This window comes from Triticum urartu, chromosome 3A, assembly GCF_056163025.1.
Source record: "Triticum urartu cultivar PI428250 chromosome 3A, HENAU_Tu73, whole genome shotgun sequence".
Classification (NCBI taxonomy): Eukaryota; Viridiplantae; Streptophyta; class Magnoliopsida; order Poales; family Poaceae; genus Triticum; species Triticum urartu.
In genome coordinates, this window is record NC_141875.1 from 14,263,426 (window position 1) to 14,287,065 (window position 23,640).

General features: G+C 46.1%; 2 protein-coding genes across 2 annotated transcripts in view; one reads left to right on the forward strand and one right to left on the reverse strand.

Moving 5' to 3' along the window:
* Positions 1-23,640, reverse strand: part of LOC147977817 (uncharacterized) — a 131,840-nt gene that overhangs the window by 107,274 nt on the left and 926 nt on the right. The gene's annotated exons all lie outside the window — the stretch shown is intronic.
* On the forward strand, positions 6,968-7,958 carry LOC147977819 (uncharacterized). The gene is made up of 2 exons (XM_087545742.1): positions 6,968-6,990; positions 7,397-7,958. The coding sequence occupies exons 1-2, from the start codon at positions 6,968-6,970 to the stop codon at positions 7,956-7,958; spliced, it is 585 nt and encodes a 194-aa protein (XP_087401868.1).

Below are 23,640 nucleotides of genomic sequence, written 5' to 3' on the forward strand. Positions count from 1 at the left end.
TATTAAGTTTAGTATAATGTGTTAATCTAAATAAACGTGTGTTGCACGTGCTCACTTATTAGTCTAAATAAACATGTGTTGCACGTGCACACTTACTAGTTTAATACTTAGAATTTTTTATGATAGGGCGTGGGACCCTAACGCCAAGGGCTTCGGCGGTAGGCGGTTATACCCTACCGCCATCGCCCCCGGTGGTAGGAAAAGGGTTAGATCTAAAAAAACGAACTGGGTTTGATCTGGATCAACTTTCGTAAAAGAGTCAAAAACACCAAATTTGCTCTCCAGGGAAACATCCGGTTGTAGATACTACTCCCTCTGTCACATAATGTAAGACGTTTTTTAACACTAGTGTAGTGTCAAGAAACGTCTTACATTATGGGACGGAGGGAGTTAGTTGCTAGCCCCATGCCATATGTTCCACGGCTATGACCGTTTTGACAAAGAATCTTTGTCTTTTTGTACTAAAGCGATGGAGCGCATGTGCTTCTTCCAGTTCAGTTAGGGCATCTCCAAACACAATACCACAAAATAGACACCGTAAATTTCCACGGACGCGGTATACCATAGAAAATTTCCTATTTGTCCGCTTCTGCACCATGTCACCCGAGTCGATAGCGAGAGTTTGTCGCAACCACACGCGGAGCGACCTTGATGATGGGTGACCATAAGGCTCCTCATCCCGTCTCCATCGGCGCACAGCGCAGCGGACGCGCGACGGTGGCGAGGGCACCCAGGGAGCCATTCACGCCCAATTGAGTGGAGGTGCGCTCCCTCACACGAATATGTGCACACGCTCACGCCCACCTCGCGAGGGTTCATGGCGGCCTACTGCTCCTTGCCATCAGCGTGGTGGCGGCTTGCACGTGACTGAGCTTGGAAGGGATGGAGAGGATGTGGGAGCGGCGACCGAACATTTGGCATGACGACGAGGCGGTCGGACAACCTCCCTGTTTCGAGGGCGCGTCGGGCGGGACACAGCCTCACAAGGCTAGCACGATCACAGGGCGCGACCCGAGAGGACAAGTGGCTAGGAAGTGCAAATCTCCGAGAACATTGTCCAGCTACGTACCACATTGTTGACGCTAAGAATGATACTCTTGCGCAGGTGCTTAGTGTATTCCAGTCAAATATTTCTTTCAAGCGGGATTTGATTGACCCTGTCTTATGTCATGGCAGAATCTTTTATCCGGATTGAATTCGATTAACCTGACACAAGGACAAAAGGCCCAGAGTTATCATGTGGGCATTAAATTTTTTTTATAAATTTTCCATGTTTTGAAAAAATATATTTTGAATTGCCACATGACCATAAGAAACAATTTTCAAAATTTGTCACCTGTGGAGAACAAAAATTCCGACAGTTGCCTTCCAAGCGTTAAAACAACTCCATGTGATTTCAAAATTTGTCACGTGTGGAGTATTTTCCTACATTTTTCATGTGATTCTTAGCAACAATTCCATAAATTGCAATGCCTTAGACACCAAATAAATGGAAAATTGCAATCTAAAACATTATTTTGTTGCGATGTGAACAATACGAAAATTGTTGAAAATTGTCATGTGACAAGTTTAAAAATTCATAAATTTTCCATACTGACATTAAGGAAAAATGTGAACTTGTCATGTACCCAGTACAAAATTTTGCCATGGCATGTATAAGCTTTGCCATTTAATGAACTATACATGTAGGGTTTGCTATGAAATATGATTTCTAAATTTGCGAGGGAAATTTGTTCAATTGGCATCACAACCAAAATGAGTTTGGTTCATCCTTCCATCTGTATTGTACCCAAATTGGATTCAAAAATGCTCTAATAGTTACTAGTAGAAGTGCATATACCGAACAAGTTGAAGATTGGTGGCCGCAGTGTTGTGGATATAAACCTGAAAATAATACGGGATGTGTATGATGAGGCAATCATATGTATCGAGCTATGTGGATGGGAGTATGCACAAGGGATTATACAGGTTCGCACCCTCGTGGTGGAGGCTTCGTTCGTGTGCAATTCCAGAGACTGAGGTGGCACCAGCCTTACGCCAAGATTAGTGGTACAAGATTGGACGGCAGGAAAAGCGCTCAATGGGAAAGCATAAAAATCCCATGTCAGATCTATAACATTTTCATTCTATCAGTAAAATATGTAATCGCGGAGGCTCTTTTTTTTTGAGAATCAAGAGCTTTATTAATCAATCAACGGATTACATTCCTTCCTTACACAAGTCATAAGAAAGGTGGGAATATAATTTATCCATAAACAACGTTTTCTAGAAGAATTACATTGCTTTGCACACAGATGCGCCAATTCATTCACCTCCCTCGATATGAATTCCAGACGAAAATCATCAAAATTCCCGCTTAGCTCTTGTATTTCATTCAGAGTGGTAGCTATCTCCGAGCGATCTACACTTAGAGAACCCCACTGTTTCACCACTAGTTGTGCATCAGTTTCAATGATTACCCTCCTGAACCCCAAATCAGAAGCTAGCTGTACACCATCTCTTACTGCAAATGCTTCCATAGCCATAGCTGACATCCCAGTTTCATACCAGAGTGCTTGTGCGCGGATGAGCCTTCCTTCATGGTTGCGAACCCCCAGGCCAGTTCCTCCCTGGTGTGTATGTTTGTCGAAGCAAGCATCCACATTAATCTTGAGAAAAGGTTCCTCTGGTGGTTTCCAACTCTGTACTTCCTTGGCCTGTTTAACTGCTTGTTGCTTGCCCGTTTCAGCAAGATCTACAGCAAAGTCCATAGCCCATTTAACAGCCTGCAACACTGAACGAGTATCCTCGCCGTGCGTCCGTGCGTTTGTCTCAGTCCATACTGCCCATGATCCGCATAAAATGATGCAAGCATCCGACTGTTTCACCTTGAAACCTTCAACTATATCCATCGCCCAGGTCTCCGGATGTAGTGCAGGCAGCTTGACGGATGTGGCATGTTTGATCTCTTGCCAGAAAAGCCTTGCCCAAGTGCAATCGAACAATGCGTGCCTTATGGATTCCTCCTGTCCGCATGCATCACAGAAACTGATTGGTTTGATATGCCTGCTGCATAAGACCCCCTTTGTTGGAATGAATCCCTTAACAACACGCCACCAAAAATTACGGACTTTGGGGGGCACCTGTAGTCGCCATAGTTTCTTCCAGAACAACTTGTTAGGTCCCTCTGACGATGCAGGCACCTCATTATTCCTTCGCGCTGAAACCAACAACTTGTACACTGATCTCACCGAGAAATTACCCAATCTATCTGGGTGCCACGCCCAAAAATCCTCATAAGCCCTACCAAGAGGAATCCTCGCAATCATGGACACATCCGGTTCCACAAAGTTTTCAGCCAGCTTCTCCATGTCCCATTTCCCTGTGTCCAAGTCCATTAGCTCCTCTACAAGTGTTACTGAAGCGGTTGGAAGTCTGACAATTGGCTGTTTGCTATAGCTTTCCGGTACCCACAGATCGTCCCAAATTCTTATCAAACTTCCATCACCCACTCTTTTTATTATTCCCTTACGAAGTGCCTCCCTGCCATGCAAAATGGCTCGCCATGTATGAGAGGAATTACGTTTTTTCCTTGCTTTCATAAAATTGCAGTCATGGAAGTATTTTCCCTTGAGTACTCTTGCACACAAGGAATCTGGATTTGTTAATAACCTCCAACCTTGTTTCGCCAGCATCGCTTGGTTGAAGAGTTGAATGTCTCTAAAACCCATGCCACCTTCACTCTTTGGTACTGCTATATCAATCCACTTCTTCCAATGCATCTTCCGTTTTTTCTCGTCACCTCCCCACCAATAGCGAGCCAAAATATTAGTTATCTTTTTGCACATATTTTTTGATAACCGAAAACAGCTCATAGAAAAGGTTGGAATTGCTTGACAGACTGCTTTCACTTGGACTTCCGTCCCTGCACTATTTAGCAATTGTGGAGTCCAGCCATTACACAATTTCTTGAGTGAAGTAATGATACCTTCGAATTGTGCATCGGTCGATTTACCCAACGCCGTTGGGAGTCCTAAATATTTTTCCATCAGGGCTTCAGTTGCTATACCCGAAGCATTATGCACACTTTGTTTCCTGTCAGCCTCACAGTTAGCACTGAAGAAAATAGCTGACTTTGCTCTGTTCACGAGCTGACCTGAACCGCGGCGGTATCTTTCCAGAATGTTACCAATTCTGTGAGCACCATCCTCCGATGCTTGAGTGAAAATTAAACAGTCATCTGCAAAAAGGAGATGGGTAATCCAGGGAGCATGGATACCCACTCTAATACCTCTTGATAAGTGCCCTGTACCAACACACTTGAGCATACTAGTTAGGCCTTCAGAGCATAATAAGAACAAATAAGGGGATATAGAGTCCCCTTGGCGAATACCTCTTGAGGGTTTAAAGGTATCTGAGAAAACACCATTCACCCTAACTGAGAAAGTTACTGATTCCACACATGCCATGATTCTATCAATCCACAACTCTGCAAACCCCAGTTTCTGCATAATTGCTCGCAAATATGTCCACTCGACCCGGTCGTATGCTTTGGCCATGTCCAATTTAATTGCACAGTCTCCACTTTTCCCCTTTTTCCTCTTCAGGTAGTTTATACACTCATAAGCCGTCAAGACATTATCAGAGATTAGCCTACCAGGGACAAAGGCACTTTGTTCTTCAGATATAATTTCATCCATGAATGGCCTTAACCGAAGTGCTAAAACTTTTGACGCTATTTTATAAAGTACATTACATAAAGATATAGGTCGAAACTAGGCAAGGCTTATGGGATTTATCACCTTCGGTATAAGCACTAGAACCGTAGTATTCACCACGTCCGGCATCACCCATGTATCAAAGAATTTCCTTATAGCATTACAGACCGAGCTTTTCAGAATATGCCAATGTTTTACGTAAAAACCCGCTGTAAAACCATCGGGTCCAGGAGACTTGTTCGGGTGCATCATAAAAAGAGCCTTCTCCACCTCCATATCTGTTATTGGTGAACAAAGTTGTACATTCATCTCATTTGTCACCTTAGATACGACATAATCAACCACCTCTTCTGGACGTGTGTCCACTTGCGCGGTGAACAAAGATTGATAGAAGTCGATAGCCGCTTCTTCAATCTCCTTCTGTGATGTGATTGTACTGCCATTTTCCAGCTGCAACGCTTTGATCTTATTGCCCCGAGCTCTTTCTCTTGTTTGAGCATGGAAGAACTTCGTATTACGGTCACCTTCTGCCAAATAAGTCACTCTAGATCGTTGTTTTGCCATTGCTTCTTCCCTTGCCAATAATTCAGAAATTCTCCTCACTAATCTTCTCTCCTCTGCCGAAGGACCCTTGCCCAACGACTCTGCTCTCACCTTCTCAAGCCTTGTACGCATAGCTTTTAGTTGCTTTCTAACAGACCCAAATTCTTCCCTGCTCCAAACTTGCAAATCATCTTTAACTCGCCCTAAGGCCTCAGAAACATCTTGTAAACTGCCATTGATAGGCACCCACGCTTTTTCCACTGTCTGGATATAATTCCCATGCCTGGTCCATGCGTTTTCAAACTTAAAAGGTCTCTGCCTTCTATCTCCACTTGTCCAGTCAGATTTGCTAATACTAATCAGTAATGCACAATGATCAGATTCAGTTGTCTGAATATGTGTGACTGTTGTATTATCAAACAGTTCCATGAAACGGTCGTCACCAAGTCCGCGGTCCAATCTTACTTTGATATTTCGGTTACCCTGCTGTCGGTTGTCCCAAGTATATGGGAGTCCCGTGTACCCCAAATCAGTAAACCGGCAGATGTTAACCACATCACGGAATCCTTCCATCATCCACTCCTCTCTGTGTGCTCCACCAAACTGCTCATTGTCATCTAGAACTTCATTAAAATCCCCCACACACAACCAAGGATTGTCATATTCACCTCTAAGGAACACTAGTAGTTCCCAACTTCTCTTCCGTCTTGATCTCACCAGCTCCCCATAGAAGCCCGTGAAACGCCACTCCCTATCCCCTGTGCTTTCATTCTGAATCAAAACATCAATGTGTGTCCTGCTATATGATTTCAGGCTTACCACTGAATCGTTGTTCCAAAACAGCACAAGGCCACCACTCAGGCCCTCGCTCTTGTCACCAAAAGCATGCCTAAACCCCAACCGGAACCTCAAGTCTTGCGCTCTCGTAGCAGGCAGTTTGGTCTCCGAGAGAAAAACCAAACACGGGTGATGCAACTGTACCAAGTTGCAGATTTCTTGAACTGTCTCGGGCCGCCCGCAACCCCGACAGTTCAAACTTAAAATATTCATTGTGTCCGGCGGTCACCCTCGAGGGATGCCGCCGATCCTGCTAGAGTTTCGTTTTGAACACTACTGTCTACAGCCTCTCCATCTACTCCCTTTAACTTCTTCTGGGGAGCAGAGCTCGGATCCTTCTCAATATTCCCATCAAACAATCCAGCCATATTGGACACTCTCCTAGAGAAGTCAACAGGAACTAGAGACAGATTTGAATCACGGAGGCTTGGCCAGGGGGTTATTTGTAACCCAAAGGACCGGAATAATATCGGGTTCAGCAACCTGACCCGTTTTTGCGGGTAGCAACCCAACCCGTTAACCGTTAACTAACACAAGTTTTTTTTTTTTGTGCCTGTGAACCGAGCAAGCACACATGTAGAAAGGCCCAAGCTGGTGGGATCTATGCTGGTCCGACGGGCGACATATCGAACGAATACGCCTTGCCTCAAAAAAAAAAACTTACTATGTTTTGCCTCTTCTCATGTGCGTAATCGGTCGGGATTCCTCCTTGTGTACGGTTGCTGTGACGGTGGACTCCTATATATATATACTCGCCAAGGACCGAACTGAGTACATATACCGGCAGCCGGTAAACCAGAAGCTGATTCGCTTTCCACCCCCAGCCGTGCCTGTAAAATACTAGTACCATCTAGATCGATCGTTCCCGACGATCTGTTAGCAGCAGCCTAATGGGCAGGAACCAAGACGTCAGGTATGATATTCAGTTTTTTACATGAATTTTACCCCGAGGAACATGGTTAATTCCACGAATCGATCTTGGTTCTCCTGCCCTTCATTGTATTTTGAGCATCATTGGATTATAGAAGGCTGATGAAGTATTCCCTCCGTTTCTTTTTTTGTCTGATGTCAACTTCATAATAACTTTAGTATGGTATGCATACGGATATTTTTTAACATAAATTTGGTCAGACAGAATTTCACCAAATTTATATTGAAATATATATCAACATATACTATACTAAAGTTATTATGAAGTTTGACTTCACACAAATCTTATATGCGGAATAAAAGAAAACGGAGGGAATATCATACCTAATAATTCATCCATGTCTCCCGCAAAAATAATTATCCATTCATGTATCATCTATATTGTGCAGTGAAATCCATGTGAGGAAAAAATTCAAGATGCGAAGAAAAAGTTTTAGACTTTGCCGCAGCGACGAGAACGGCACCGCCTCGTTTGGGGACCGACACCGTATGCTCAGGACCACATCGTTGTACCGTGAACAATACAAGCGCATCCTTCTTAGGTCAGCGCTTGGCGACTACAATGAACTCGTGAGGGGTGGTATGCTTACGTGGGAAGCTTATGAAGAGCATCGCCGTGCAATCGATAGCTCAATGGAAATTATCAGGCAAAGTATTCGAAGATACAAAGAACGCCGTTTGCAGGCTGGGCTATTTTACCTGGTGCATGATATAGGTGGAACCGGGATAACTGTTCATACACACTTGTACCGCATGCCTCTCCGGGAAGCGCTAAGGAAACGTCGACAAGAAATCAGAAGGAGGAAACCAGTACTCGATGCTTCCAACAATTCAAAGAAATCGAATATCTTTGACACAATGGTGCTGAGACCATCTTTGAAAAGGTTGGTCATGTGTACCTTATCTTCCATTATAATAGGTTGTGTTATAGTTTTCTATGAAAGGTCATGAATAGTATGGAGTTTTTTTTTTGTGAACTTGTGCTATAGGGTTTTTGCTCCCCTTCTTTAGAGATGGTCTCTACTAATGCATAATAAAAGACAGATTTGTTCAATGTACGGGATGTGTTAATCGTTTCATCATTTTTAGAAGCGTGGAAACTTTAATTATTATACTTGATGTAAGAAAAAGTGTCATGTAACACGTTATTGTCCGCTCTAAATGAACTCTATAACTGAAGGGTGATGTGTGCATATTCCTACGTGGATTCAGTTTTAGTCAAACACGCTAATATCGAGAGGATTTGTTGTCCACGGTTTTATTCTGAGCTAACCTGCTTGTACTTGAAGGTTCACTCTAATTAGCAAACCGATATAAACATTTGCAACAACCATTTGCAATTGAGGTTTCGTCTTGCAGTGCGCAACCACTCTCACCCTCAATAGAAACTTGTATAAATACCCATCAACTAGTGAGAATCTTGTTAGTTGATTTCAATCACTTTTACTCGTCACACGTTATCAGCATTGCATCTGCCGAGCAACATCAAAGTGAAATAAGGAGAAAAGAAATGTTAAAAGAATTCAATGGATGAATCCACACACTCTTGTCTTCACCTTTGTTTGATTTCTTCACTTGGGGAGCCATTAATCTGTCTTTGCTAGGCGACGCCACCATGATGGCATTCATCGTTGTCATGGTCCAAGCAGCCACTCTCATCGCCGCTTCTTTGCCTTGTATTGTTGTCGCCGATGGGAATGCCCACTGTGGTGCTCAAGTCTGCGCAGAACGAGTGCCCAGACCGTCGCCTCGAACAACGTCGAACCAGCCGCTCCGAACTTCACCACTCCTCCATTGGGCTGGCTCCTCATTGGTTTGATGGAACCATTCCCCGAGAACTGTATCCATAGAAATCAAATAACACCCGTAGGGAAGAAAACGTCGATCACAATCCTATAAAAATCTTGTGAATCAAAGCAGCCATTAGGAGTAGTGTTGAGTATATATTATTTGTGTAACGAGTACATATTTTACTCCTTTTGCACAGACTCATCGGCAAAAATGCAAATTGATGAAACCAAAAAGCCCTACAAAAAAACAAGTTGGAACCAAGAAATATAGTCGATCCTATCGAACGAAAAACTAAAAATAGTTGAAAAGAGTCATGGTCATGGGGGAGGACCAGATCCAAGAAAGGACAACCCCTACGCTAGGTAAACGGGGAAGGAAAAGACTGGGAAAGGCGAGGGAAAAGGTTCCTTTCTTTTCAGTCAAGAGAAAGCCAAAAAGAAAAGCGTCGGGTCCGCTTTCTATGCCGTCTGCTCCCTCCGTTACGGCCGTTACCCAACCTGCGAAACTACCACCAGGTCGGTGGGCGCCTCGTGACTTCGTGAGTAGTCATTAATAACCAGCATAAAGAGAAGGAGCGAAGGCTTAATTAATTGTTGGAATATTTGTCGAAGTAGTAGTACTACAGGAAAAGACAAGAAGGCAGATAATCAATGCTTTGGACCCCACAGCCACAAGTCCGGTGCCATCCGTTGGTATGTGGGCCTGTGCCTACAGCAAGAGACGTGCCCCTTCTGTGCCAGTCTCCTCGTGTGGCCCTCTGTGGCAGGACGCTGCAAAACATCATCTGGTGATACTGCACGCACCCAGTCAATGTGGCATAAACCTAGCGATAGAGTGGGTGGTCCAGCGCTTGTTTGGGTGACTAGAGAGCCACAGTGGGAGTAATTTCAGCAATAACTTCGAGTCCAACTCAGCAAATTTGTTTATGTGGCAATGAGTTAATGAAGAGAGAAGTAGTTGTAGTAACTTAGCTAGTTACTATCCATTGTGGCTAGTCTAAGCGATGTGATCGCCCTTCCTGGCTTCATCCCGGTTTATCATGCATCTTTATATTTAATAACTAATATATAGAATATAGAAACTGTATGACTTCAAAAGGCTCTTTCAGATACAAATCCAATAATGTATTTCACATATATTTTTATTATTTGTTTATTATACAGATGGTCAAAGTCTTGCCTCAAATACAAGCAGCTCTCATGAAGGGGGTTGACCTCGCTCTTGCACGGAGTTTAGAGAACCTTGTTGTCGAGTCGAACTGCGCTATGCTAGTTCGCATGTTCAAGGAACCTGAGGTGAACAGATCGTAGATAGCAGCAATTCTTGCTAGTACTAAGAGCATCTCCAGCCGCGCCTCCAACAGGCTCTTTCCAGGCGTTTTTGCCGCGCCGGCACCAAAAAAACGGCCCAGTCGCGCCTTTAGAAGTCCGTTTTTCGCTGGCTCGGATCGAAACTAACGCCGGCGGACCCAGGCCGAACCCGGCTTCCTGGGGTCGCCTAGGGCGCCGGCACAAGCGAAAAGGACGTGTGGGTCCGCCCTGTCGGCGAGGCGAGCGTCTCTTCCCGCTGTTTCTTCCCGCGTTTTCCCCACTCCCCCCGTCCTCTTCCTTCCTCCCGCCAATCTCCCTCCCGCTCGCCTCCCTCCCAACCAGCCGCCATGCCACCGAAGAAGTACGTCGCCCCACCCCACGCGACGGCAACCGCGACCGCGTCCGTCGCCCAGCCGAAGCAGAGGAAGCCGAGGGTGCCGCCGATCAAGCCACCGGGCATGTCAAACACCGAGTGGAGGGCGGAAGTTCAGCGGCGGGAGGCTGTCACCGCTGACCGGCGGAACAGGGCCATCGCCAAGAAGGCCCGCGACAATGTGGCGCGCGCGGCTGCGGCTGCCTTGGCGGACCAAACCGAGGCCGAGATGACTCGCGCGGGGATGATGAATCCACCCGGAAGCCACACCCAGTACGCGCCCTGGGGCCAGCAAGGCGTCGGCTCTCCGCAGCCATGGGGATCGCCGTCGCCGGGCTATGCCGACGGGGACGCGCACGATGGGTTCAACCCAAACGTCACCTTCCCCCATGGATACCCGGCCCAGCGCACGCCCTTTCCCGCCTTCGCCAGCGTGCAGTACCCTCCATACAACTACTCGCCGCCCGCCTACTCTTCCTCCCCGATGCCCCCGCTACGCCGTGGCCCGCTGCCCTTCTCGCACCTCCGCGACACCGACGATACCGAGGCCGACATGGACGACATCATCGCGGCAGGTTCGGCCGCGGCCGCCGCATCTCCCGGGTTCGTCACCCAGGACGAGGTGGTGGATCTCAGCGGTGGCATGGACGGCGAGCTCGGCTACGTCTACGGCGAGGACGAGCAGGAGGAGTAGGAGGAGGAGGAGGAGGAGCCGACGCCTGCGACGGCGAAGGGGCGCAAGAAGAAGAAGCGGGCGGCCAGGACAGGCGAGCCGCGCATCAAGTGGGCGTCCAAGGAGGAGGAATGCCTCGCCGAAGTATGGAAAGTCGTCTGCCTCGACCCGACGACCGCACGAACCAGAGTATCGACACGTACTGGGACCGCATCAAGGCCGAGTTCGACGAGCGCAAGCTCATCGACCCCTACTTCAAAGGCGTCTACATGCAGCGCGGCTCCAAGGCGATGGCGAACCATTGGGGGCATATCCAGGGGGCGTGCAAGAAATGGCATGGGGTCGTCGAGGAGGTCGCGGCTCGCCCGGAGAGCGGCGCCAGCGTCGAGGATCAGGTATGCCACGCCGGCTCCCGCTTCTCTTCGCCGTGTACGCGCGCCAACTGTTTGTTCCTCCGTGCAGTTGCTACGCATGTTCGCCCTGTACCGGCAGAGCAACAGCGACGCCGAATTCAAGTACCTCCACGTCTACAAGCGCATTGACAAGTGCGAGAAGTCGGCGGAAGTCCGGCGCACCCTCGACAAGGCCAAGGAGACCTACAAGCCGGACGTGCCGACTCCTGGCGCATCGGAAGGGCGGCCGGACGGCAACAAGGTTGCCAAGAAGGGGAAATATGTCGACGTGGCCACCGCTCGAGTGCAGGAGTTCATCGAGCACTGCCTCGCCGACGCACAGGCCCGGGCCGTCCTTCGTGAAGACAAGATCGAGGCGCGGTGGTCGGCATTGATGTTGAGCAGCGCCGTCAAGCTCGACCTGCTCTGGACGAACGTCGCCGCGAAGAAGAGAAACACCGACCTGGCTTTCCCGCTGGGCGGGGCGGACATGCTCCAGAGCACCGACGAGGCGTTCAAGGCGTGGTAGTTGGCGGAGCGCGGCCTCATCCTGAACCAGCTTCCCTCAACAAGGTCGCCGACGTCGACGCACACGCCGACGCCGACGCCGACGCACACGCCGACGCCGACGCCGACGCACACGCCGACGCCGACGCCGACGCCAAGCCCGCGTGACGACACCCAGACTGGATATCGAGGCGGCGACCCCAGAGATGGTGATGGAAGAGCAGCATGCTTGGGGACGGTGTGCGGCGTTGGTCAGGTGGCGCAAGGCGGCACGATCGACCTCGTGGTGATGCGATCACATTTGGGGCAAAGGAAGGGGAGTCAATATTGGTCCGTCTGGCGCCCTACGCCTCCGGGTGTCGTGGACGTGTAGCATGTGGGCTCCGTCACTTGTCTCTAGTGTTGCGACACCACTGCTCATGACGACTGGGGGTCGTGTGGCCTTGTTCATGCAAGGGGATGGGATGTCATGGTGTCCTGGAGGTGGGGACATCGGGTGGATCGAGTGAATGGTAGAAGCTAGGTCGGCGACCTCAGAATGTGGATACCCCACGTACACTGATATGGCAACCCCGAAATATTTGGCAGCATGCACTAGTAGAAAAGCCCCATTCGTCCCGGTTGATAAGGGCCTTTTGTCCCGGTTTGTGAACCGGGACTAAAGGGTCGTTACTAATGCCCTAACCCTTTAGTCCCGGTTCTTACACGAACCGGGACAGATGGGCCTCCACGTGGCCAGTGCGCCGAGCCCAGGCAGGAGAGCCTTTGGTCCCGGTTGGTGGCACCAACCGGGACCAATAGGCATCCACGCGTCAACATTTCAGGGGCTGGGGTTTTGTTTTTTTAAAGAGGGGGGTTGGGGGTTTGGGGGGTTTAATTTAGGTGTTTCATATATTGTGTTAGCTAGCTAATTAATAGAGAGAAGTGTCCTCTCTTATGTCCATGCTTGGTCGACGCTATATATATACGTATATATAGAGAGGACTAGACACGCTAGCTAGTAAGCAAATGAAGGAAACAGAAGATCGTCATGAACATATGCATACAGAGAGAAGTGATATCGACCACCTCTCCTTCTCCGAGAGATTGGTCGAACAACAAGTTCTCGTATATCTATCTGACAGTACCGGCTACATATATACAATAATTATCTCTTACAATATAATCTCCTAATTATATATGAACACAGGGTCCACATAGTATTCTCCGTCTTCAGCGATCACGTGGTCAAGGAAGAATGCCACCAATTCCTCTTGAATTGCTCGCATACGATCTGGTGCTAGGAGTTCATCCCGCATCCGAAACATCTAATTTGAACAAGGGGGTCAATACATATATGATGGTAATAAAATAAAATTGTGAATATTATTGCTTACGCACTTCATATTGTTCGTCAGAGTACCCCCGTTCACAGGTCGTGTGGCGGATGGACTCGCAAATATAGTATCCACAGAAATTATTCTCTTGTTCCTGCCACAACCACTTTACAAGAAATAGAGGTCAATCAAACTGATAAGCAAGCATGCCAAATGGTATTGATGAAACTAGCGCTTGAATCACTAGGAGTTGTGCGGAACATGTTACTATAGTACTTACTTTCGGGTGTCTAAATTGCAGATTCTTCGGCAGTCCCGAAGCTTTTTTGGTGAATTTTCTCCAAACCTTGCCAGACAAAGAAAACAGTTACTTGATATCAGGAAATGAACAAAGTTGCTGATAAGGTGGATAATGATCGATTTAACTTACTTCTCGAGCATTTGAGTCATGTCCGCATAGTCCTGGGGATCTTTTCGTCTCGAGTCTAAGATAGTCACTAGTCCCTGCTCAAGCTTAATCTCTAGGAGAATATAGTGGAAGCTGCGCATGCATGCATAACTCATCAATTACATTACTATAACCTGGACTAATAAGGGAAACCGAATATGCAGAAGACAGTAACACTCACTTGAAGTTGTAAGGAAAGAGTATTATATCTTTGTTTTCATTTATTACCAACGATCGTAGCAAGTTGGCCTCGGTATCTTCGGCACGATATTTAACCTCAGTTGCATCTATGAGATTTGTGTTAATGAACCCAATATCACCGATTTGTCTTTTCTTCAATTCGGCAATCTTCAATCTGCATAATATAGTGAGGATAATTATAAATACATGCAATGAAAGAGCTGACCTATATGGAGAGACTTAATGACAGAAGTAGTACTACTTACAGATAGTAGCAAGTGACCATTCCTTTATCGAGGGCCTTTTGATTGAAAAACTGGAAGAACTCCTCAAATGGAACATTCAACAGTTCAATTCCAACGAGATCATGCTCCTCTCTAACTCTCAGCGTCAAAGTATTCCCCCCCCCCCAGACTCTCTGCAGGTTTTCATGTAACAATCATGGAATCTTCGCATCATTGTTGTTAGAGATCTTTCATCTTTGACGAGAGGCTTCCCGTACTCGAATTTGTGTTCCTCCACCTCCAAGAACTCATAATGTACATCGTCGGGCAGGTAATCTCCAAGATTGCTATAACCGGTCACCATCCTCGGATCATTAGTAGGCACCTTGATCGGGGGGCACGATTGGTTCGCTTGTTCGCCGAGCTGGGGAATATTTTTCCCAGCTCGTGTTGGGGAACGTAGTAATTTCAAAAAATTTCCTACGCACACGCAAGATCATGGTGATGCATAGTAACGAGGGGAGAGTGTGATCTACGTACCCTTTGTAGATCGACAACGGAAGCGTTTGGTTGATGTAGTCGTACGTCTTCACGGCCCGACCGATCAAGCACCGAAACTACGGCACCTCCGAGTTTTAGCACACGTTCAGCTCGATGACGATCCCCGGACTCCGATCCAGCAAAGTGTCGGGGAAGAGTTCCGTCAGCATGACGGCGTGGTGGCCATCTTGATGTACTACTGTCGCAGGGCTTCGCCTAAGCACCGCTACAATATTATCGAGGACTATGGTGGCAGGGGGCGCCGCACACGGCTAAGAATAAGATCACGTGGATCAACTTGTGTGTTTCTGGGGTGCCCCTGCCTCCGTATATAAAGGACTAAAGGGGGGGTGCGGCCGGCCTAGGAGAGGCGCGCCAGGAGAGTCCTACTCCCTCTGGGAGTAGGATCCCCCCTCCCCCAATCCTAGTTGGAATAGGATTCGCGAAGGGGGGAAAAGAGAGAGGGAGGCCGGCCCCCTCTCCTTGTCCTATTCGGACCAAGGGAGGGGAGGGGTGCGCGGCCCATCTTGGGCTGCCCCTTGTCTTTTCCACTAAGGCCCACTAAGGCCCATATAGCTCCCGGGGGGTTCCGGTAACCTCCCGGTACTCCGGTAAAATCCCGATTTCACCCGGAACACTTCCGATATCCAAACATAGGCTTCCAATATATCAATCTTTATGTCTCGACCATTTCGAGACTCCTCGTCATGTCCGTGATCACATCCGGGACTCCGAACAAACTTCGGTACATCAAAATGCATAAACTCATAATATAACTGTCATCGTAACCTTAAGCGTGCGGACCCTACGGGTTCGAGAACAATGTAGACATGACCGAGACATGTCTCCGGTCAATAACCAATAGCGGAACCTGGATGCTCATATTGGCTCCTACATATTCTACGAAGATCTTTATCGGTCAGACCGCATAACAACATACGTTGTTCCCTTTGTCATCGGTATGTTACTTGCCCGAGATTCGATCGTCGGTATCCTATACCTAGTTCAATCTCGTTACCGGCAAGTCTCTTTACTCGTTCTGTAATACATCATCCCGCAACTAACTTATTAGTTGCAATGCTTGCAAGGCTTAAGTGATGTGCATTACCGAGAGGGCCCAGAGATACCTCTCCGACAATCGGAGTGACAAATCCTAATCTCGAAATACGCCAACCCAACATGTACCTTTGGAGACACCTGTAGAGCTCCTTTATAATCACGCAGTTACGTTGTGACGTTTGGTAGCATACAAAGTGTTCCTCTGGCAAACGGGAGTTGCATAATCTCATAGTCATAGGAACATGTATAAGTCATGAAGAAAGCAATAGCAACATACTAAACGATCGGGTGCTAAGCTAATGGAATGGGTCATGTCAATCAGATCATTCACTTAATGATGTGATCCCGTTAATCAAATAACAACTCTTTGTTCATGGTTAGGAAACATAACCATCTTTGATTAACGAGCTAGTCTAGTAGAGGCATACTAGTGACACTTTGTTTGTCTATGTATTCACACATGTATTATGTTTCCGGTTAATACAATTCTAGCATGAATAATAAACATTTATCATGATATAAGTAAATAAATAATAATTTTGTTATTGCCTCTAGGGCATATTTCCTTCAGTCTCCCACTTGCACTAGAGTCAATAATCTAGATTACACAGTAATGATTCTAACACCCATGGAGCCTTGGTGCTGATCATGTTTTGCTCGTGGAAGAGGCTTAGTCAACGGGTCTACAACATTCAGATCCGTATGTATCTTGCAAATCTCTATGTCTCCCACCTGGACTAGATCCCGGATGGAATTGAAGCGTCTCTTGATGTGCTTGGTTCCCTTGTGAAATCTGGATTCCTTTGCCAAGGCAATTGCACCAGTATTGTCACAAAAGATTTTCATTGGACCCGATGCACTAGGTATGACACCTAGATCGGATATGAACTCCTTCATCCAGACTCCTTCATTTGCTGCTTCCGAAGCAGCTATGTACTCCGCTTCACATGTAGATCCCGCTACAACGCTTTGTTTAGAAATGCACCAACTGATAGCTCCACCGTTTAATGTAAACACGTATCCGGTTTGCGATTTAGAATCGTCCGGATCAGTGTCAAAGCTTGCATCAACGTAACCTTTTACGATGAGCTCTTTGTCACCTCCATATATGAGAAACATATCCTTAGTCCTTTTCAGGTATTTCAGGATGTTCTTGACCGCTGTCCAGTGATCCACTCCTGGATTACTTTGGTACCTCCCTTCTAGACTTATAGCAAGGCACACATCAGGTCTGGTACACAGCATTGCATACATGATAGAGCCTATGGCTGAAGCATAGGGAACATCTTTCATATTCTCTCTATCTTCTGCAATGGTCGGGCATTGAGTCTTACTCAACTTCACACCTTGTAACACAGGCAAGAACCCTTTCTTTGCTTGATCTATTTTGAACTTCTTCAAAACTTTGTCAAGGTATGTGGTTTGTGAAAGTTCAATTAAGCGTCTTGATCTATCTCTATAGATCTTAATGCCTAATATGTAAGCAGCTTCACCGAGGTCTTTCATTGAAAAACTCTTATTCAAGTATCCCTTTATGCTATCCAGAAATTCTACATCATTTCCAATTAGTAATATGTCATCCACATATAATATCAGAAATGCTACAGAGCTCCCACTCACTTTCTTGTAAATACAGGCTTCTCCAAAAGTCTGTAAAAAACCAAATGCTTTGATCACACTATCAAAACGTTTATTCCAACTCCGAGAGGCTTGCACCAGTCCATAAATGGATCGCTGGAGCTTGCACACTTTGTTAGCTCCCTTTGGATCGACAAAACCTTCTGGTTGCATCATATACAACTCTTCTTTCAGAAATCCATTCAGGAATGCAGTTTTGACATCCATCTGCCAAATTTCATAATCATAAAATGCGGCAATTGCTAACATGATTCGGACAGACTTAAGCATCGCTACGGGTGAGAAGGTCTCATCGTAGTCAATCCCTTGAACTTGCCAAAAACCTTTTGCGACAAGTCGAGCTTTGTAGACAGTAATATTACCGTCAGCGTCAGTCTTCTTCTTGAAGATCCATTTATTCTCAATTGCTTGCCGATCATTGGGCAAGTCAACCAAAGTCCATACTTTGTTCTCATACATGGATCCCATCTCAGATTTCATGGCTTCAAGCCACTTTGCGGAATCTGGGCTCACCATCGCTTCTTCATAGTTCGTAGGTTCATCATGATCTAGTAGCATGACTTCTAGAATGGGATTACCGTACCACTCTGGCGCGGATCTTACTCTGGTTGATCTACGAGGTTCAGTAGTATCTTGTTCTGAAGTTTCATGATCATCATTAGCTTCCTCACTAACTGGTGTAGGTGTCACAGAAACAGTTTTTTGTGATGTACTACTTTCCAATAAGGGAGCAGGTACAGTTACCTCGCCAAGTTCTACTTTCCTCCCACTCACTTCTTTCGAGAGAAACTCCTTCTCCAGAAAGTTTCCGAATTTAGCAACAAAAGTCTTTCCTTTGGATCTGTGATAGAAGGTGTATCCAATAGTCTCCTTTGGATATCCTATGAAGACACATTTCTCCGATTTGGGTTCGAGCTTATCAGGTTGAAGCTTTTTCACATAAGCATCGCAGCCCCAAACTTTCAGAAACGACAACTTTGGTTTCTAGCCAAACCACAGTTCATAAGGCGTCGTCTCAACGGATTTTGATGGTGCCCTATTTAACGTGAATGCGGCCGTCTCTAGAGCGTATCCCCAAAACAATAGCGGTAAATCAGTAAGAGACATCATAGATCGCACCATATCTAGTAAAGTACGATTACGACGTTCGGACACACCATTACGCTGTGGTGTTCCGGGTGGCGTGAGTTGCGAAACTATTCCACAATTTTTCAAATGTACACCAAACTCGTAACTCAAATATTCTCCTCCACGATCAGATCGTAGAAACTTTATTTTCTTGTTACGATGATTTTCAACTTCACTCTGAAATTCTTTGAACTTTTCAAGCGTTTCAGACTTATGTTTCATTAAGTAGATATACCCATATCTGCTTAAGTCATCTGTGAAGGTGAGAAAATAACGATATCCGCCACGAGCCTCAATATTCATCGGACCACATACATCTGTATGTATGTTTTCCAACAAATCTGTTGCTCTCTCCATAGTACCGGAGAACGGTGTTTTGGTCATCTTGCCCATGAGGCACGGTTCGCAAGTACCAAGTGATTCATAATCAAGTGGTTCCAAAAGTCCATCAGTATGGAGTTTCTTCATGCGCTTTACACTGATATGACCTAAACGGCAGTGCCACAAATATGTTGCACTATCATTATCAACTCTGCATCTTTTGGCTTCAACATTATGAATATGTGTGTTACTACTATCGAGATTCAACAAGAATAGACCACTCTTCAAGGGTGCATGACCATAAAAGATATTACTCATATAAATAGAACAACCATTATTCTCAGATTTAAATGAATAACCGTCTCGCATCAAACAAGATCCAGATATAATGTTCATGCTTAACGCTGGCACCAAATAACAATTATTTAGGTCTAATATTAATCCCGAAGGTAGATGTAGAGGTAGCGTGCCGACTGCGATCACATCGACTTTGGAACCGTTTCCCACGCGCATCGTCACCTCGTCCTTAGCCAATCTTCGCTTAATCCGTAGTCCCTGTTTCGAGTTGCAAATATTAGCAACAGAACCAGTATCAAATACCCAGGTGCTACTGCGAGCATTAGTAAGGTACACATCAATAACATGTATATCACATATACCTTTTTTCACCTTGCCATCCTTCTTATCCGCCAAATACTTGGGGCAGTTCCGCTTCCAGTGACCAGTCTGCTTGCAATAGAAGCACTCAGTTTCAGGCTTAGGTCCGGGTTTGGGTTTCTTCTCTTGAGTAGCAACTTGCTTGCCGTTCTTTTTGAAGTTCCCCTTCTTCTTCCCTTTGCCCTTTTTCTTGAAACTAGTGGTCTTGTTGACCATCAACACTTGATGCTCCTTCTTGATTTCTACCTCCGCAGCTTTTAGCATTGCGAAGAGCTCGGAAATAGTCTTATTCATCCCTTGCATATTATAGTTCATCACGAAGCTCTTGTAGCTTGGTGGCAGTGATTGGAGAATTTTGTCAATGACGCAATCATCTGGAAGATTAACTCCCAATTGAATCAAGTGATTATTATACCCAGACATTTTGAGTATATGCTCACTGACAGAACTGTTCTCCTCCATCTTGCAGCTATAGAACTTATTGGAGACTTCATATCTCTCAATCCGGGCATTTGCTTGAAATATTAACTTCAACTCCTGGAACATCTCATATGCTCCATGACGTTCAAAACGTCGTTGAAGTCCCGATTCTAAGCCGTAAAGCATGGCACACTGAACTATTGAGTAGTCATCAGCTTTACTCTGCCAGACGTTCATAACATCTGGCGTTGCTCCAGCAGCAGGCCTGGCACCCAGCGGTGCTTCCAGGATGTAATTCTTCTGTGCAGCAATGAGGATAATCCTCAAGTTACGGACCCAGTCCGTGTAATTGCTTCCATCATCTTTCAACTTTGCTTTCTCAAGGAACGCATTAAAATTCAACGAAACAATAGCACAAGCCATCTATCTACAAACAAGCATAAACAAGCAAGATACTTATCAGGTACTAAGTTTCATGATAAATTTAAGTTCAGTTAATTTACTTAAAGAACTCCCACTTAGATAGACATCCCTCTAATCCTCTAAGTGATTACGTGATCCAAATCAACTAAACCATGTCCGATCATCACGTGAGATGGAGTAGTTTCATTGGTGAACATCACTATGTTGATCATATCTACTATATGATTCACGCTCGACCTTTCAGTCTCCGTGTTCCGAGGCCATATCTGTATATGCTTGGCTCGTCAAGTTTAACCTGAGTATTCCGCGTGTGCAACTGTTTTGCACCCGTTGTATTTGAACGTAGAGCCTATCACACCCGATCATCACGTGGTGTCTCAGCACGAAGAAATTTCGCAACGGTGCATACTCAGGGAGAACACTTCTTGATAATTAGTGAGAGATCATCTTATAATGCCACCGTTAATCAAAGCAAGATAAGATGCAGAAAAAGATAAACATCACATGCAATCAATATAAGTGATATGATATGGCCCTCATCATCTTGTGCTTGTGATCTCCATCTCCGAAGCACCGTCGTGATCACCATCGTCACCGGCGCGACACCTTGATCTCCATCGTAGCATCGTTGTCGTCTTGCCAAGCTTGTGCTTCCACGACTATCGCTACCGTTTAGTGATAAAGTAAAGCATTACAGCGCGATTGCATTGCATACAATAAAGCGACAACCATATGGCTCCTGCCAGTTGCCGATAACTTAGTTACAAAACATGATCATCTCATACAATAAAATTTAGCATCATGTCTTGACCATATCACATCACAACATGCCCTGCAAAAACAAGTTAGACGTCCTCTACTTTGTTGTTGCAAGTTTTACGTGGCTGCTACGGGCTTAAGCAAGAACCAATCTTACCTACGCATCAAAACCACAACGATAGTTTGTCAAGTTGGTGCTGTTTTAACCTTCGCAAGGACCGGGCGTAGCCACACTCGATTCAACTAAAGTTGGAGAAACTGTCACCCGCAAGCCACCTATGTGCAAAGCACGTCAGGAGAACCGGTCTCGCGTAAACGTACGCGTAATGTCGGTCCGGGCCGCTTCGTCCAACAATACCGCCGAATCAAAGTATGACATGCTGGTAAGCAGTATGACTTATATCGCCCACAACTCACTTGTGTTCTACTCGTGCATATAACATCAACATATAAAACCTAGGCTCTGATGCCACTATTGGGGAACGTAGTAATTTCAAAAAATTTCCTACGCACACGCAAGATCATGGTGATGCATAGCAACGAGGGGAGAGTGTGATCTACGTACCCTTTGTAGATCGACAACGGAAGCATTTGGTTGATGTAGTCGTACGTCTTCACGGCCGGCCGATCAAGCACCGAAACTACGGCACCTCCGAGTTTTAGCATATGTTCAGCTCGATGACGATCCCCGGACTACGATCCAGCAAAGTGTCGGGGAAGAGTTCCGTCAGCATGACGGCGTGGTGACGATCTTGATGTACTACTGTCGCAGGGCTTCGCCTAAGCACCGCTACAATATTATCGAGGACTATGGTGGCAGGGGGCGCCGCACATGGCTAAGAATAAGATCACGTGGATCAACTTGTGTGTTTCTGGGGTGCCCCTGCCTCCGTATATAAAGGACTAAAGGGGGGGTGCGGCCGGCCTAGGAGAGGCGCGCCAGGAGAGTCCTACTCCCTCTGGGAGTAGGATCCCCCCCCCAATCCTAGTTGGAATAGGATTCGCGAAGGGGGGAAAAGAGAGAGGGAGGCCGGCCCCCTCTCCTTGTCCTATTCGGACCAAGGGAGGGGAGGGGCGCGCGGCCCATCTTGGGCTGCCCCTTCTCTTTTCCACTAAGGCCCACTAAGGCCCATATAGCTCCCGGGGGGTTCCGGTAACCTCCCGGTACTCCGGTAAAATCCCGATTTCACCCGGAACACTTCCGATACCAAACATAGGCTTCCAATATATCAATATTTATGTCTCGACCATTTCGAGACTCCTCGTCATGTCCGTGATCACATCCGGGACTCCGAACAAACTTCAGTACATCAAAATGCATAAACTCATAATATAACTGTCATCGTAACCTTAAGCGTGCGGACCCTACAGGTTCGAGAACAACGTAGACATGACCGAGACATGTCTCCGGTCAATAACCAATAGCGGAACCTGGATGCTCATATTGGCTCCTACATATTCTACGAAGATCTTTATCGGCCAGACCGCATAACAACATACGTTGTTCCCTTTGTCATCGGTATGTTACTTGCCCGAGATTCGATCGTCGGTATCCTATACCTAGTTCAATCTCGTTACCGGCAAGTCTCTTTACTCGTTCTGTAATACATCATCCCGCAACTAACTTATTAGTTGCAATGCTTGCAAGGCTTAAGTGATGTGCATTACCGAGAGGGCCCAGAGATACCTCTCCGACAATCGGAGTGACAAATCCTAATCTCGAAATACGCCAACCCAACATGTACCTTTGGAGACACCTGTAGAGCTCCTTTATAATCACCCAGTTACGCTGTGACGTTTGGTAGCACACAAAGTGTTCCTCTGGCAAACGGGAGTTGCATAATCTCATAGTCATAGGAACATGTATAAGTCATGAAGAAAGCAATAGCAACATACTAAACGATCGGGTGCTAAGCTAATGGAATGGGTCATGTCAATCAGATCATTCACTTAATGATGTGATCCCGTTAATCAAATAACAACTCTTTGTTCATGGTTAGGAAACATAACCATCTTTGATTAACGAGCTAGTCAAGTAGAGGCATACTAGTGACACTTTGTTTGTCTATGTATTCACACATGTATTATGTTTCCGGTTAATACAATTCTAGCATGAATAATAAACATTTATCATGATATAAGGAAATAAATAGTAACTTTATTATTGCCTCTAGGGCATATTTCCTTCAGCTCGTCGTTCTTTTATCGTTTGATCACTGACAGTACTTCCCGACCGCTCCGCTTCGACAAATTTCTTTGCAATAATGCGATCATAGTTGCCTTTCGGCGGAGACTTTGCTGGTTTTTTCAGGGCAGCCAGAGTGCACTTTGCTTTCACCGGATCTACCTTCTCCTCCGGAGGTGGATGTTTCTTTGCTTTCACCCCTTCAAAGAAGTTCCTCACTTTGGCTCACGCGATCTTGGCGTTCTCCTCTGGGGTCCTCTCGTATGGTAACTTCTCTAGAGTCTTCAGA